This window comes from Panonychus citri, unplaced genomic scaffold (genome assembly GCF_014898815.1).
Source record: "Panonychus citri isolate SS breed McGregor unplaced genomic scaffold, ASM1489881v1 Contig00001, whole genome shotgun sequence".
In the NCBI taxonomy this organism is placed as follows: Eukaryota; Metazoa; Arthropoda; class Arachnida; order Trombidiformes; family Tetranychidae; genus Panonychus; species Panonychus citri.
This window is the reverse complement of record NW_026515406.1, coordinates 447,775-465,055: the sequence shown is the minus strand read 5'-3', so window position 1 is coordinate 465,055 and position 17,281 is coordinate 447,775. Positions and strand designations below refer to the sequence as shown.

The following is a 17,281-nucleotide window of genomic DNA, read 5'->3' as shown; positions in this document are numbered from 1 at the left end:
ACAATCAACAATCAACTTGTTAAATCATTGGTACTTATTTTTACTAAAATTTTTGTTAATTACACATCTTTTTGTTTACATCATTATTATCATAATTGTTTACCCCTTGCGTTATTTGGTGAAATAATAAATCACAAAAAAAAGTACAATCACAATTTAAAATGGAATTACAATTAACCAGCATCGGTGATTTTCTCAATAGATTAAATCATCGATACGAATATATTTTTATTCTCTATTACAATTAACTGATTAACGGTCATCACCATTTGGACCATAAATATAAATAATGACGAAAAGGAAATGTAATTAAAATCGATGAGAAAATTAATTGTTAATTGTTTCGACCTAAATCATAATAAGTTATTAATACGATGTCATTTTATTTTTAATTGTGATTATTCAAGTTTTTCATTGTTGATTCACTAGATTGATTAAATCTTCAAATGGCTCACTGATTAGATCACAGGTAATTACACCTATTAATTAATGAACTAAACACTGAACGAAATCAAATATATAAATTATACTTGATTGTTACAATTAACTCGTTTTCGAGTACAGTTATTAATTATAAATTCCAAGTGCTATAAACTTTTTTCTCAGTCTAATTGACTTACTAACAATTAACCATAATGAAATTAACTTTTTACTTTGCTCTTTGTTTAACTATTTTTCTAGGTAAGTGGTTAGTTAATTGTTGATTAATTGGTTATGTGTTTTGTTTAATTTTTGTTTCTTGATTCGAAATCTATTCAAATCTGTTCAACGATTTAGTTTTAATTGTTTTTTTCTCATTGATTGTTGATCAGTTGTTCCTAATTTGGTTAAAAGTGACGATCCAGATCAATCTAGTGGTGAAAATGTTGAACCAAAAGTCGATGATCAAGTTAAAACTGATGACCAATCAAAATCTGATGTGACAGCTGACGAATCGTCTAAGGAAAAGTCCGATGACCAATCAGCTGATGATCAATTAAAGTCAGAAACTAGTGATGACCAATCTCAGCCTAAAGTAGACGATCAAGTTAATCCAAATGCCGATGGTCAAGATCAACCTAAAAGTGACCAAAGTGATCAAAACAAATCAACTTCGGATGATTCTAAGCAATCAACTGATAACGATCAGAAAAACTCTGACCCCTCACAGCCACAACCCGAACCTGAAACATCAAAATCTGATGATCCATCAGAACCTCAACCAGAACCCGAAGTCAAACCTAACGACTCGTCAGAACCCGAAACTAAATCAGAATCAGACCTCGAACCACAAACTGAGCCTAAACCAGAACCTGAAGTAAAACCCGACGGTTCATCAGAACCCGAGACTAAATCAGAACCAGAATCAGAAACAAAGTCCGATAATCCATCAGAGCCTCAACCAGAATCACAACCCGAATCTGAATCATCAAAACCTAATGATCCATCAGAGCCAGAAACAAAACCAGAATCAAAATCCGATGACCCATCACAACCTGAACCCGAAACTAAACCCGACGGTTCATCAGAACCCGAGACTAAATCAGAACCAGAATCACAACCAGAACCTGAAGTAAAACCTGAAACTCCAAAACCCGACGATTCGTCAAAACCCGAAACTAAACCAGAACCAGAATCAGAACCAAAGTCCGATAATCCATCAGAACCTCAACCCGAATCTGAAACATCAAAACCTAATGATCCATCTGAACCTCAACCCGACCCTCAACCAGAACCTGAAGTAAAACCTGAAACTCCAAAACCCGAAGATCCATCAGAACCCGAACCCCAAACTGAGTCACAACCCGAACCCGAACCTGAAACATCAAAACCCGAAGATCCATCAGAACCCGAACCCCAAACTGAGTCACAACCCGAACCCGAACCTGAAACATCAAAACCCGAAGATCCTTCAGAGCCTAAAACTGAATCACCCGAAAGTCCAAAAGACGATAAACCAGAAAAGGAGCCAACTAATCAACCAAAACTTTCTTTCTGGCAGAAAGTTAAATTCGCTCTCTCCCCCAAATCACCACGTGAGTTTATCAATCAATAACAATTAGAAACTTTTCTACGATTAAATCGAATCAAAATCTCTTCTTCTATCAATAGATTTCTACATTCTCATCGGAATATTTGGATTCATTTTCGTTGCTTTTCTGATCTTTGGTTTCTCTCGTCTTTTCATTCATCCACAACAACGAGAACAATTCAACACTTCGACTAATGTTGAACGAGGTCGAGATAATTCAAGACTCGAAACAATTCAACTCGATTTATACAAAAAAACTACTGGAGTTATAATAGTTAACTAATTGTAATCAACTAAATTTCGATTGATTCATTTTACGTTGAAAATAACATGAATGTTAATCGAGTTGAAAATAAACTCATTTTTATTTTTTTTTCACCAAGACAATAACTATCAGAGTTTTAGTTGGTTATTTTGATTTTTTGGTTTAAAAAACAATTGTAATAAATACTAGTTATCATGATAATGATTGAGGTGATTAACATGATGATTTTGATGATGCTCGAAGTGAACAGTTAACATTTGATTGTATGTTTTTGTTTGTTAGGATTAGAGGTTGATATTATACATAATAGGATAATTTTAGATATGCAAATGAATCAAAAGGTAATCAGTTGATTATATATATATATAAATTGTTTAAAAGGATAACCAAACAATTAGCGAATGTTTAAAAATATTTCAGTGGGTGATATCACTTGATGGGCACTTTTTTGTTATCTTCTATCTTGCACTTCCGTGAGTTGATTGTACTTTTAATTGCCAATAGTTTTTATCTCTTGATTAGCAGGAGGATTATTATTACCAACGGAGTCACATTTAGTCAACCGTATAAATCACATGGCTTTACGAGAATCAGGTAATTACAACAGGTTTTCATGATTAACGAGAAACTTGATCATCTAAATGTATTGGATTTAAAAAATATGGTAACAGGTATCAGCAATAACGAAGATTGAAACTGGAAGGTAACTTAATTACAACAATAACAACTTGGAATCATTGAAAAGGTTGCCTCTTGGTAAATTGTTTGCCATTGATTGTTGATCTGGAATTTACACTTGGAATTGGTATCATTTTGGTGACATTGAGTGAAGAGATCACGTTTTCAGGGGAAACAGTAACAGGGCAATGTGAGTTTTTCTCGCAATTCGGACAAATATTTGGATTGGGTCACCACTGAAACAGCAAATGATTCACTGTTCAACAGAGTAAGTTTCATTTTCCATGAAAAAAAATATACATTTAAAGCTGGGTGACTAGAATAATCTAAAATCGATCAAACTTATTGGGTGGAAGAGATTGTTTCAATATTATGTCTCTCTATTTGTTTCCCTTGGGATCATCCAGATGAACTTTTTACCATAATAATTATCTACAGAAGATTATTATCCACAAATACAAGGTCGGTGGAAAATATTAAGAGTACAATTAACAAAATGAACCAAATGATAATAAAGGTTCAATTCCAAATGGCGCTAAAAAAGAAAAAGAAAAAGAAAAAAAAATAAACATTAATAAATTACAAAAAGAAACAAAATCTTAATCAACCCAATAACCCAAAAAACAATTTAAATGGCACAAGAGACCATCTCAATCAATTAAACAACTAATTATCCAAGCACGGACATAATTTAATTGAGAAAATCAAAATCAAAATCAAAATCAAAATCAAAATATAGAGTTAACTTAATATCAACCAAATTAAATTGAATTTGAATCTCAAACAATAATAGAAAACAGAAATGATCACATTGAACACAATTAACTAACCATTTGTACAGTGATGGAAAAATAAATAAAATTTAGCTTGAAATTAGCAATGATGGAAGATGGAAAAAGATTAATTTAATCAAAGTGAAAGAGAAACAATTAAAATTGATCAACAAATGAGAAAATAATTAAGAAAATAATCAAAAACTGTAAGAAAAACAAAGAAAAAAAAAGAAAATAGAAAAACTGTTCCAAGGTAGTAACCATGGTAACAGTTTCTTTTTCTCTTTCTTTTTGTTCTTTGGTTAGTGTTGGTTAGTCAGAGAAAAGTGTTCAGACAATAAACTACTTCTCATTTTAATTTAATCTCTTTCTTTAATTGTTGTTTAAATTGTTCCGTGTTCTAGTTTTTTTTTGCTTAATCAACAGAATAATTTGGACGATGGAACAACAATCATCTTCCTTTTTACCTGACGATTCCATCAATTATGTAAGTAAAACACTTTTCTTTCAAAGAGTAAGGAGTTACTACTCTTTGCTTTTCTTGTTGCTCTTTTTTTGTCTCAATTTCTTTTTAAATATTGTCCTCTTCTTCCGATCTTCCTCCTTCCTCCCCTGTTTTTTACCTCCTTTTTCCTTGATTTTCCCTTAATCTCCTCATATTTTTCTTTTACCTTAAAAGTGTCTCTCCGATTTTTCTCTCATGCTGAGAAAATTATGTTTCTGAAATAAGAAACCGATTTCCAATTCTTTTCTCCTTCTGGTTGTTTCATTTTCTACCTCTAACCATTGGATTACTTTGGTTAATCCAAAATCAACTTGTGTCTTCATTGTTTAGCCATTTTCCGACTCTCTTTCTCTCTCATCCTTTATTATTTATACTTTTAATTTAATGTTAATTTACTCATTTCTCTATTTAAATATAAGCAATGTTTTGGTTGTTCCAAAGAGATAAAATTCTCTGATGTTGAGAGTGATGACGAAGATCTTCCAAACCATTTGCTTGATCACTTTTTAGATAAATCTCGTTCTGGTAAGTCTTGCTATCACTTTTGTTCTCTCTTTTTCTATCTCTCTTTTCCATAGGCTCTTTTGGTTTATTTTCCTTTTCTATTTTGAAACCCAACCTGTTTTCTCTTCTTCTCATTATCATTATCCCTATTGTTTTCACTTTCTTGTGTCTTAGGCCAGAAGATCTTTTCCTCAGTCTCTTTTTTCCCTCCACTTTCACTATTTACCCAATTTCTATTTTATTTTCTTTTTTTTAAAATCTTTTTTCTTTTCTTTTACAGCTAAACGTCAGGTAATAACAGATAGACCTTGTTATCACGGTCGACTGGATACTCCTCTTGTTGGATTCAACGTTGCTGCCTTACCACTTTCTAATGATCTATTTGTTGCAATTGAGGTAAAGATTTATATAGTTGTGTTCACCTATTGGAGGATATTATATGTATTCTAATCTTGTCTCTCTCTCTCTCTTTCTTTCTCTGTTCTTTTTCTTTAACTTTAGCATATTCCTAAGACACTTGTTTTCACCGAGAAATGTACCCCTGATGACTTTTTCAATCTACTTGGTTGTACAAAAGAATCTACAGAATTTCAAACAAACATAATTGTTTTCAAATTAATTCCTGAAGATATTGAAGACGAAAATCCTACCGAAAGATTATATCAACATCTAATTGAGAAGAAAAATTTCACTCAAACCAAGTTAAGGTGCGAAATATACAAAGAATTATACATATTACCCTTGCCTAAGGAAAACGAGCCTCCAGCATTTTTACCAATCACAAATCGACTTAATCTTGAAAAGTGTCCAAGAGAGGATAATCTACTATTAGGTGTATTGGTAAAAAAACCACCACTGGAGGAAGGAGAAATTAGTGGGGAAAGTAATCATACTCATGTCATCTCTGATTCACCAGTTTTTTCAGAAATCTCTTCATCCTTTTCTCCAGATCTAATTGATTCTGTAAATTCGAATAACATTAAAAGCCCTTCACCATCCAATAGAGGGACATCACCAGCAACACTGGAGAAGATTAAAAGTGGCCTTGAGACAACGTTCAAACTAATGCCTGCCAATCGCTATGGTTCTTATATTGGTGCTTCAACGGAAGATATTCCCTTTCTTACTGATCCAGTTACTAATCAACAAAGTATTAAGAAACAAAAACCTCAACTTATTCAATCAATTTCTCAATTAACTGATGATATTTCATCTGATTCTAATGAAGGTGAACCTGAAAAAAGTGCAAACACCAAGTCAACTAGCCGTAAACGGACATTACCAGAAGTTGATCAAAATGCTTCAAAACAATCATCCAAACAAAATGTATTAAAGAAACAACAACGTGCCTCATCATTAACATCACCATCGCCATCACCATCACCATCAAGATCATCATCATCATCATCATCAAAAGTAATCAAACAAAAAAGTTTATCATCTTCATCATTAACAAAAACAACAACAAACCAATTAAAACCCATTTCAAATAATCCTGCCAGTGCAAAGCTTTCACCTAAAAAGCTAAAAATGTCAGCCAGTAATGTTGTCGATCTTGATTCATCAGAATCCGATCCTGATGCTGATCTATTTCCTCGTAAACCAAACAATTCAATGACTGGTATATTTATAACTACTTTTGGAGATTTTGAATTTAAATATCATGTGATTAGATCAGATCGACCCGAAGTCAAAAAATATTTACCATTAACGCTCAAGTTCACGGGCAGAGTGAACACCGTTGAATGTGAACAGTGTCTTAATGTTGCCAAGCATAAGCCAAATATTAAAATAATCATTTTCCAAATACTTCCACGGGAAACATCAGAAGATAAAAGAATCTTTGGAAACTTTGCCACTTATTTAATTAATCGAGATCGATATGCAATCTGCGATTATAAACCTGAAGCCTATCGAGCTTACGTCTTACCAGTAGTAAAAGGAACAGCAAATATGAAAGCATTTGAAATTCTCAAACTAAAACCAAGAGGAAAATATCCACATGAACTTTATGGTTTGGTGATTAAAAAATCCGCTATGGTAACTGTCCTGCCATTAAATCCTCAAGTTAAAATACAATCTCTTCCATCTACTTCGTCCACTGGCTCATCATCAGCAACTCGAGTTCAAGCCACATCAAGTACTTTCACATGTAAAGAGAAAAGTGCAGCTGAATCATCAGAATTTCATAATACAAATCTTAAAGCAATATATGGATCAGAAAATTTTCCAGAATTGGATGTAAATAGACTGGCCAATTTGATACACTCTTCAGTCGACGATTTATTAAGCTTATCGGCTAATGTAGCAAATCTCTTACAAAAAACAACCGAAAATGATGCAGATCCACAAAGGAAGGAGGAAGCAACACTCGAATGCCAAAGCAAAGTGCTCTTTATAATGGGCCTCGAAGAGCAGCAACACGCTAAACGCAAAAAAGCATATGAAACTATTCTCAGTTGGTTAAAAACGTTAACATCGTGATTCATCTTCCCCTTAATCCCAGAGATCCAGCTCATCACTCTCTCTCTCTTTCATTATTTTCTGTGACAGACATTATCAAAATTTCATTTTAATAAGTGTCCATTAACATTTTCACTCATTATGAATTCAATTCAATTGCTTAGAGTTTAATCAAAAATGCTATCTTTTTGTTTTCATAGAGAAAAATGTATTGATCATCATCATCATCATCATCTTGAAATTATAAGAACATGATCTCTCTCTCTCTCTCTCTCTTCTTTAAAAGCCTTTTTCCATATTATATATTATATATTAATCTCTTTCCTCATTCCTCCATTTAATTCATTTTCTAATTGGCATTTTAATTGCGTTCTTGACCTTCCTATTTAAGTTGATTATTAATTCTCTCTCATTTCCTTCAAAGTTGACTGATTATAATAATAATGACGATGATTATGATGATGGAGAAAAAAAGAAAATAAGATTTCATGAAATGATAAATAATATTAATTAATAACGTCAACTCACCTTAAAACAATAAGAAAAAAAAGTATAATAATTGTAATGATTTTCGAACAATCAACTAATTAACCAATCTCACCCTCTGATTGACTTTGTTTATTATAATTTTCTAAATCTTTTTGACAAGAGGCCAAGCGAAAAAATTGATTCAGCTGATTTTGATTATTCAATTAATTATATTTTTCTTTTTTAAATAAGTTGATGTGATTATTTAATCACCAAAGTCGTTAATCAAATGGACAATCAAATGATTAATTTGATTCGTATTGTTGACATATTTGTATTTTTTTTACTTCTCTTTCATAACCAGACTGATATTCGAAGTGATTAATTTTTCTTCTCTCTTCGTCTCTCAATCAAATTGTCCAAATTAAATTGTCTAAATATTCAAATGGACTATGTAATAAATTTCGTGTTGACCGTGCAATTAGTTTGGAGGAACCTCAAGGTTATCATGATTTTGAGAATAGAAAATTTCATTTTTTTTTAATTCTCTTGAAAAAAAAATCATGACGATAATCATGATGATGATAAATAAGAAATGGTAATAAATAATTTCTCTTACTTTTGTCTTTCTCTTTTCTCTTTTAATTATCTTTCAGCATTTTCTTTTGTTTCCAGTTAATTAGCACCATAATAGTTGACATCGGTTGGTTCGGTTGACGAGTTATTTGGACCTTGGGTTGACATTGACGAAGAGAGGAAATAACTTCTTCCATTACCAGTATATCCAACGTATTGGTCACTATCGTCATCATCGACAACAACACCACCATTACCAATCACTCGTCGTCCATTATTATTACCAGATCCATTATTATTATTATCACCTCCCAATAAATTGTTACTCTCAATGCTTGACCTTCGGTCATTCATATTTCTTTGATTATCACCTCGATTATCACAATTATTATTATTACTATTGTTATTATTATTAACGTTATTGGTATTGTTTAGGATAACGTTTATACCTCCATCGATATTATTATTTCCCGTTGATGATTGGGGTCCAATTGATCCTCCGGGAACAATTATGTTACCCCCAAGCATTGGAAATGCTGAATTAAAATGTGTGGACATTTTTTTCCGCTTCCGTTCAACACCTTCTTGATCTACTGGTTTAGGTTTGTAGGTAAATGGCCTTGGTTCCGAGTATTCACCATCTTTTGGACGATATAATTGAGCATAAACTTGAACCGATCGATCAATATTGGTATTATGATAGGGTGGAGTTCGGAAAACTATGGCCACTTGATGGTGAACATCGGCCTCCGTGAAAGAGGCAAATGATTCCCAAGTTTGATTTCCGTCCATGTCCGTCTCGAAGAAACGAATTTTGATCTCTTTCTTATTTACCTTTTCACAGAGAAGAAAAACTTCCTCATTACCTGTACAAACACCCGAATATTTGTCCATTCGAACAATTTTCAATTCTCCAGAATCGGGAGATTCTAATAACAAACCAGAAAAAAAGAATAAAAAAAAACAATTAAGAGAAAAATAAAATAATCGTGAAAACAATTACTATTACAATTGAATAATGATAATTATCACAATCAATGAGATAACAAAATGACAACAATTAAAAGTAATTGATTGTAGTTTTGATCGTCGACGTACTTTGATTAGCTATTGGTCTTGAAAAAACGGCATCACAAATAGGAAAATTCATCCCTTGGCTTTGATCAAATGCTTGGAAACAAATTTTAACACAATTAAGATTAATCCGTTTCGCCTCACGATCAGCCTCTTCTCGAAGTCGCTCCCGATCAGATTCTAAAACGGAGAGAGAGAGAGAGTGAGAGAGAAACAAAAAAGAAAATTCAATTTTTAAAAATCTCACTTTGGTTAACATAATTATCAAATTCTTACCCGATAATTGTGACCTATCACTTAGAGCACATATCAATTTATGCTCTTCCAATTTCCGTTGATAAAGTATTTCAGGAACTTCCTTTTTACCCACAAATAGAATTCCTAAATTTTGGAATCTGAATAAATAGGAAGAGAGAAACAAAAAGTTAATTACCATAATTAATGAATCGAAATCCGTTAACAGAGACTAGTGATGATAATAAATCGATGGCGATGATGGTTAAGAATCAACATCATCTTTGAGTCAATACAAAAGTTGAAACCGTTAACCTTGAAACGAGCATCAAGTTGGTTCCTTAAAGTTGATATTCGAGAGAGAAAGAGAGAGAGATAAAAATTACGAATAGAAATTAAACTCGTATAATTTAAAGGTCTCTTCTTAATTCTTCTCACAATCAGTGAAAGAAATTTAATCAACCGGTTCCACAAGAACTTCTATCAATCGGCCTACTCTTTCCTGTTTTCTTTTCTCTATCTGGTTAACACACAGAAAGAAGAGAGAAAAATAAAATAAAATAAAAGAGATTCTCTTTCCTTCAATTTAATTAATCTCTTTAAAGGTAATCACAGGTAGACAATTAAAACTATCGTAATTAGAAAGGTAATTGATGATGTGATGGTGGTTACAATTTCATCTTCTTGATTAGGATAATTATGGTAACTTAATTATGATGGATTGTTGTTGTTTACATGATGGTCACTTTTTTTATATTGTCCATTTTGAAATTTTTTTTTCTTTTTTCTTCACAATTTTATATCATCATCGACAAGAAGATCAACTTTAATTCTTTTCTAACTGAAGATAATCACAATTTGCAAATTAATTGGAGGGAAAATGAAACAAAGAGATGATCGGATTACTCACACTGCTTGATTATTGTCTCCAAGAGGTAAGATACAAAAACCATTTTCGTTACAATGTTTTCCCATTAATTTGTGTACATGAAGTTTAGGTGTTGAATCATTCGTATAAAGACTGGCCTTAATGTGGACTTGGTTCGATGATCGGTAATTTTTAAGCTTTAAAAGGTAACACAATTTGTTGTAGAAAAGAAAAACAAAAATTAGAAACAAAAAGAAAAAAAGAAAAACAAAATTACAAAAGAAAAGAACATTTTTTTTATTCTCTTCTAAAATAATCTACTAGAATTTTCTTCTCTTTTCTTTTTTTTTTGTTTCTAATATTTTAATTCGTTCAATTTTCTCTCTCTCTCTCTTTTTTCTTACCTTAACTGTTGGATATGTTTTCTTATTCTGTGAACTGTTTTCTCCCGTTAATCCACCATGAGATCCTTTTTCGCTTTTGTACCGGTACCTGATTCGGTTTGTTGGTTCTTCTACAATTCTCAGATAGGATCCTAATAAAGGGACACAAGGAAGACCCGATTAATAAGCCGACAATCAAATTTGATGGAAGGATAATGATGATAAGATAATAGAGATTATCCATCAATTTAAAACAATTAAAGAGAAGGTTAAATCCGAAGTGAAATTAAAAAGGAATCAAATGACTTGGGATAATAATAATGGTTAAAGAAAAAGCTGAACAATTCAAGGAAGAATAAGGTAAGAAAATATCAAGAGATAATATTGACAGATTGGTTTTTCTATTCTATTAGCTGAATTATAATGATTATCATCATCATCATCATCATCATCATCATCATCATCACCTTAATGCTGGAATAAGGGTGATGGATGGTTGATTTAATGTTGAAGGTAAAACAAAAATTGTGACAATTGACGTGAATTCTACCTGTTTATTTACGTCTAGTGTAACATGTTTTTCAATTTGATTGTCCATTTTTGATTGTCAGGGCCTCCACTTCATCTTATAACAATTTAACAAATTTCTTCATTCAAAATGGCGAATCAAATTTCTTTTCTTATATATTTATATTAATATATTTTTCTTTCTCTCAATTAGATTATATATTAATTCTTGTCCTGTTTTTTTTTCTTCTCTTCAACATTTTGGATTCAACAATTTTCATTCCATATCCAAGTGACCTTAATTGAAAAGGTCACACTTACCTTTCCTTTCAACAACAACAACAACAGTAACTTACCAACTACTATTCATACAATTGAAATAATAACCACTTTCTCTCTAATCCTAATCATCCACTAATCATTTCTTCATCAACATAATATAAATATAAACATTTCTTTACATGTATTTTTATATTGTTGTTTTGGTAAGAAAGGACAAGGAAGTTTTCTCCTTTAATTTAGGTATTTTTGGTTTTTTCTAAATTCTCTCACTTTTTATTACCTCGATTCTATTTTTCCTCTCTCTCTCTCTCTCTTCATCTTTTCCCTTTTTGGTGTTTATTTTGTATTCCAATTCTGCTCTGATTCCTTATCTCTTTTAACATAGATTTTATTTCCATTGATAAATCAGAGTTTCTAATTGTTCTCTTTCTCTCTCATTTTCTGTATATTCAAAGATTTACTTCTAGATAATCTTAACAATTAACTTACATTGGCTTCTAAACTTGGATTTTCTATTGGCTCACAATCATATAAATCCCGCTACTATTACTAATCCAACCAGAGTTTCCAATATTTTTAAGCTGATATGATTTCTGTATACACACCTTTAGTGATTTAATCATTAACATTCCTTGATTCCAACGATTCTCATGTCATTACCTGAGGATCATTATCATCATTTTTTTTGACAATCAGTGTTTGACATCACTGTATCTCTTTCTCGCTCTCTCAATGCTTTGAGTTACAGAGGGATTATTGTAAGTTACAGTTTCTAGATAATTAGTTATCTAGTTATTAGGAAAATTAACTGACTGATAGTGCAAAATAAGGGCGACGGTATAAAGACAAAAAAAAAGAAATGGAGGGAGAATCATTGACAAAGGTAATGACGATAGAAAAAGACAGCGGAAGAGAGAGAGAGAGAGAAGGTTAGGTGAGATCAATTTGGTGAAGAGGAGGAAAAGAAAATGTAAAAAAAAAGATGAGATAATTACTTGAATTATCATCTGTTTCCATGGGACCCAAAGATATACCTGTTGATCCATTATCAAGTTGAATTTCAATCTTTGTCTTTTTCGGATGTTGGTCAGTTAAACGATAAAATAATGATGTGGTCACTGGTGATCCTAATCCACTTGATGATTGTAACGGTGATGGAGATTGGTGTTGACCTGATGAAGGTGGTGACAAGTGATGGTGATGAGGGTGAAGGTTCTGATGCTGCTGATGGTGTTGTTGTTGGTGTGGATGTTGAAGATGCTGTTGATGAGGTTGTTGTTGTTGTTGAGGATGATGGTGTTGGTGTTGGTGTTGAACTTGATGTTGATGTTGAGGGTGAGTTGAATGTAATCGAGTCATGGTCGATGTATTTGAATTTGGTGAACACTCCATTGAGAGTATCAACTGATCACAGATTCTTGATGATGGATTAACCATTGATTGAGGTTGTTGTTGTTGCACTGGTGATACAAGGACTGAATTTGAGGTTGGCGATGACAAGGAAACCGAAACTGGTGAAAGTTCAGAGTTAATTAAATTCATTAATCCATCTGAATTGTCATATGGTGAATACTGATCATTGGGACCATTTCCAGAATCATTAACGGGAGTTGCTGATGCTCCAGATACTCCCAGGCCTGAGGTTAAAACGGAAGATGACAAACAATTTGGTTGACTTAACATTAGGCCACCAGAATTTGGATCATTGGTGCAGAAAACTTTCTTCTCCTCGTACGACATTTGACGGAAAATTAAACTCAAAATGGTTGTTACAATGTAGAGACAAACAAAAATCAACAAAAGAAAATCATCAAAAGTGATATAATTAACACTCACTCACAAAACGAAAATTCCACTCACGAAATCAAAGGAAGATCAAGTTGAGCGAGTAGCCAAGGTACAAAAGCCTCTCAATCATACAAGAGAAAAAAAAATCCACAAAGATGAAGACAAAACCCACCACTGAATAAACGAGAAAACCAGAATCACAGTGAAAACAACAATCTGAAATTACAAATGGAAAACCACAATTAACTGATTCCCGTTTTTGATTTTCCCGATGTTTGTATCGTGTTGATCTTACATCCACTAGACGTGTGATCGTAGTAGCAGATTAATTGAAACAATCGTTACAAGTGATGGGAAGGATTAAACAACAATTTGAATTAGTGCCAATGTTATGATTTGTTTATCGACACGTAATCATGCAAACACTTTTCGCTGTGCTGTTGATTTAAGTAGAAACACAGTTAATGATGAAACACTTACACTGGTTACAATTAATCCAGATCATTTGAGTGGTTTAAACAGCAAGTCAACTCACCAGCAAACACACACACACACAAACAAACACGTACACGTTAATAATTAACTAGTGGATCAAGATGATCGGTGAATGTTTCATGTGATGACATATGAAGATAAGAATCGACACTCACTCTGTTTGTCTCTATCTCTTTCTCTCTCTTTTTCTCACCCAATGGATGGATAACAATTTGTTAATTGCTGATTGTTGACGAAATCGTTGACGTAACGTGAAGACACAAACTTATAAAATGGACTTTCTCGTGTTGGTATTTTGGTTCATTGATAATCGGCTTTTCGTAATACAAACGGTAAAACTTATAATTCCTGTTATAATGTTCACATTCAGGATTCAACAGGTAATATTATCGGTGCTGATGTGCTTATGTTGTATGGTTAGTTTTGAGAGTACAGAAAGATGATGATGATGAGAAACTCACTCTCTCACTTTCTCCCTCTTTTAATTTTTCTTTTGCTCACTCTCTCTCTCTTTTTTTACCTTAGTATACACACACAGGCAATCGACCAACAATCAAGAAGTAGAAGGAGCAAGAAAAAAGAGGAGAAAGAGAATAAAGAAAGACGATGATGATAAGGGAGCAAATTAATATAAGGAAAAAAAACTTTTACATGTAAAGGTATTTTCTCTTTCTCCCTCTCTCGAGCTTCCTCTCTTCTTTTTCTCTTTCTTCTTTTCTCAGGGTTACCTGGTAAGGTAGACACTCTGTAAGCTGTAATACACTTACACATATACAAGCACGAATTTCGATAAACTTAATGTCCTAAAGGTAAAGTCGATGATGAAAGGCCAAAGAAAAAAAAATGATGAGGATAAAACGATCCAAAGGTAAATGATTATGAAAAAATTAATTGTTTTCTTTTTGTGATTTTTTTTCTTGTTGTTCAACAGAAATGATGATGAATTAATCGTTTACCCAATTGACACAATGGCACAACAATAACAACAAAAAACCATCGATTACACTGAATGAATATGGTGACAATTTATTAACAGAAAACTTTGACAATCAACTGAATGTGTATTCAGGAATCAAGGAAATTAACAAAACAAGGTAAATGAAGAGTAAGTTAATTGTTATTGTTGTAAAATAGTCACAAATTAAGTAACAATCATATAGTAAGTATTATATTTATATACATGAAAAAAGTGATAATATATTAATAGTAAGACCTGATAATAGTTGGTGCAATTGCTATCAGAAAATAACAATTAATTTTTCCTCAATTTTGTCATTCAATGTTAACGAATATACTTGTTTGATCTCAGATTAATTAGAGAGACTTAATTACAATGTAAAATAATTAATGATCAACGATATATGTACACATGGAAATGAAGAGTAATCAAGAAAAGGTAATTTTGTCATGGGATTGTCTCATTTTTTTCTGTTCTTCAAGAAAGAGGAAAAGAAAGAGATGGATCATCCTTATCATCCATCACCACAAAATAACGTGCTAATATCGTATATATTATATGATAGAAAAACAAAATTAGACAGAGAAGAAAAAAGAAAGAGAAAATTTTAGTTTCGTCGTAAGCGACTGGCCTAATAACGACGTAGACGAAAAAGTCTTTCGATAAACTTTATCTTCTCTGTCTTTATAATATCTTATCTCTCTCTCTCTCTCTCTCTCTCTCTCTCTTTCTCCCTCTTTACCCTTCTCATTTATCATCATTCGCATTTCTCTTCCAACACAACAACAACAACACGACACAATTAAAACTACATATGACAACGAGATGATATTATAACTAAATTGCTGCTTCAATCCTGTTTACACATGTTGATTCAAGTTGATTAACTTTGATTATCAACTTCTATTGTCCTTTGTAACCTTCTCGATTATGACGATTTAATTTTCCCGTCTCATTTTTGGACTATCAATTAACAAATATCAACGATAATAATAACGGTACATTAGCCCTACTTTTAAGAATCGTCTACGTATCAAGTTAATCATTGGATTGAAAGATAAATTCATTTACGATTTAATTATCTTGGTAATTATATTTGATTAACTATTATCATTTTGAGGCATATTAACTTTTCTTGATTGCATTGGCTCAATAATAGAGACATAAACAACAATTTCTTAAAACTAGTGTAACTATTAAGTTACAATTTAATAAGTTTTGTCTTAATTATTGAAGACAATTTGATTAACCATCATAAATTTAATGTGTCAACTTGAAAAAATTGTAACTGTTAATATTTTCAAAGCAAAAATATCAACAGTTATCAACGTAAATGATTTATCATTAATCCATCAACCTTAATCATTAACTTTAATATTTTGTAAAATATCAGTTAATTAAATTGTTAAAGTTTTTGACAATTAGATACATAAACTAGTTCAATATTTATGTATAATAATTAACAAGATTTGAAAAACTTTCTCATCATTTGATTCAATTAACTAAACTTTTTCATTTCTCTCTCTCTCTCCCTTTTAGATATATGATTTAATTGTACAATCAAATTGTAATTAACTTTCGTTGTTAACCAGGGTAACAAAAGGTATCAAACAATTAACTTTAAACATTATGGTTCCTCAAATTAATACGTGTTACCTGTTATCATGATAACAAATGATTATTATCATTATCATTTGAACACGATAATTATACTAATTACACTATTAATATTAAACTGAATTAAGTTTCCTATGATATTTACAGATAGTATAAAATTCATGACGTATTCAGGGTTTTCCTTACACGTGACTAATAATGATGATAACATGATGATAATGATGATGATGATGAGAATCATCATCTTCTCATCCTTTGATTTTTTCACTCATTTTTTCATTAACCTTGATGATTAACTAATCATATTAATCTAATACTCTTATTTTACTCTTTCTCTCTTTCTCTCTTTTTCCTAGTGATTAAGGTTAATTATTGATCATTTCAAGCAACAATTGGACTCACAATTAAATAGACAGAGGAAAAGGATTGATCATCATTCATTGATTATCGTCATTAATACTAATCATCAGCATCATCATCAATATTTTTCATTCAATTTAGTCATGAGATGAATTCATATCTAATCTGATTGATTAGATATCGATGAATTTTTTTTTTTTGAGAGTTTATAATTGTTTCGATTATTGTAATTACAATTATGTAAGTTGGTTTTGATTTCAAGTTGAATGGTTGATTGAGTGCATACCACAATTTAATTAGCGATCATTATGATATCAGATTGTTTTATTTACTTATGATTATTTATTTTGGTTTAATTGTTGATTGTTTACAATTAAAACAAATGATCGACTAATCAATAGTTAAATTATGTTTATTAATCTATTGGTTAGTTTGGTTTTAATTGTTTGTAATTACTTTGGATTCATTTAAA

The 17,281-nt window shown here is 31.6% G+C and overlaps 3 protein-coding genes and 2 long non-coding RNA genes across 17 annotated transcripts; 4 read left to right on the top strand and 1 right to left on the bottom strand.

Moving 5' to 3' along the window:
• Nucleotides 1-518: 518 nt before the first annotated feature.
• Nucleotides 519-2,401, top strand: LOC128396902 (proteoglycan 4-like). Of its 3 annotated transcripts, none has more exons than XM_053357561.1 (4): nucleotides 519-681; nucleotides 813-1,796; nucleotides 1,866-2,015; nucleotides 2,092-2,401. In XM_053357561.1, the coding sequence occupies exons 1-4, from the start codon at nucleotides 636-638 to the stop codon at nucleotides 2,292-2,294; spliced, it is 1,383 nt and encodes a 460-aa protein (XP_053213536.1). In that variant the 5' UTR covers nucleotides 519-635; the 3' UTR covers nucleotides 2,295-2,401. The 3 variants fall into 3 exon arrangements, with proteins under 3 accessions (XP_053213536.1, XP_053213544.1, XP_053213529.1); XM_053357569.1 differs by having other exon boundaries at nucleotides 520-681; nucleotides 813-1,559; nucleotides 1,797-2,015; XM_053357554.1 differs by having other exon boundaries at nucleotides 520-681; nucleotides 813-2,015.
• On the bottom strand, nucleotides 2,358-14,417 carry LOC128396877 (nuclear factor NF-kappa-B p100 subunit-like). Of its 2 annotated transcripts, none has more exons than XM_053357527.1 (7): nucleotides 12,587-14,417; nucleotides 10,824-10,954; nucleotides 10,462-10,616; nucleotides 9,594-9,712; nucleotides 9,342-9,497; nucleotides 8,287-9,172; nucleotides 2,358-3,489 (listed from the first exon to the last, which is right to left on the bottom strand). In XM_053357527.1, exons 1-6 carry the CDS (start codon nucleotides 13,329-13,331, stop codon nucleotides 8,343-8,345), a joined length of 2,136 nt encoding a protein of 711 aa, XP_053213502.1. In that variant the 5' UTR covers nucleotides 13,332-14,417; the 3' UTR covers nucleotides 2,358-3,489; nucleotides 8,287-8,342. The 2 variants fall into 2 exon arrangements, with proteins under 2 accessions (XP_053213502.1, XP_053213510.1); XM_053357535.1 differs by having other exon boundaries at nucleotides 12,626-14,417.
• Nucleotides 3,947-7,377, top strand: LOC128396852 (uncharacterized). Of its 4 annotated transcripts, none has more exons than XM_053357506.1 (5): nucleotides 3,947-4,214; nucleotides 4,652-4,757; nucleotides 5,017-5,132; nucleotides 5,238-5,619; nucleotides 5,686-7,377. In XM_053357506.1, exons 1-5 carry the CDS (start codon nucleotides 4,167-4,169, stop codon nucleotides 7,218-7,220), a joined length of 2,187 nt encoding a protein of 728 aa, XP_053213481.1. In that variant the 5' UTR covers nucleotides 3,947-4,166; the 3' UTR covers nucleotides 7,221-7,377. The 4 variants fall into 4 exon arrangements, with proteins under 4 accessions (XP_053213481.1, XP_053213471.1, XP_053213464.1 ...); XM_053357496.1 differs by having other exon boundaries at nucleotides 5,662-7,377; XM_053357514.1 differs by having other exon boundaries at nucleotides 3,950-4,214; nucleotides 5,238-5,886; nucleotides 5,965-7,377.
• Nucleotides 10,495-12,574, top strand: LOC128396960 (uncharacterized). 3 transcript variants are annotated; one of them, XR_008326881.1, is made up of 4 exons: nucleotides 10,495-10,625; nucleotides 10,947-11,162; nucleotides 11,524-11,831; nucleotides 12,047-12,574. It is a non-coding gene; the product is annotated as an uncharacterized LOC128396960 (long non-coding RNA). The 3 variants fall into 3 exon arrangements; XR_008326883.1 differs by having other exon boundaries at nucleotides 10,947-11,315; XR_008326880.1 differs by having other exon boundaries at nucleotides 10,947-11,831.
• On the top strand, nucleotides 14,114-17,204 carry LOC128396944 (uncharacterized). 5 transcript variants are annotated; one of them, XR_008326876.1, is made up of 6 exons: nucleotides 14,114-14,254; nucleotides 14,400-14,968; nucleotides 15,184-15,270; nucleotides 15,712-15,918; nucleotides 16,372-16,435; nucleotides 16,806-17,204. It is a non-coding gene; the product is annotated as an uncharacterized LOC128396944 (long non-coding RNA). The 5 variants fall into 5 exon arrangements; XR_008326874.1 differs by having other exon boundaries at nucleotides 15,658-15,918; XR_008326875.1 differs by having other exon boundaries at nucleotides 14,400-14,742; nucleotides 14,806-15,918.
• The last annotated feature ends 77 nt before the right edge of the window (nucleotides 17,205-17,281 follow it).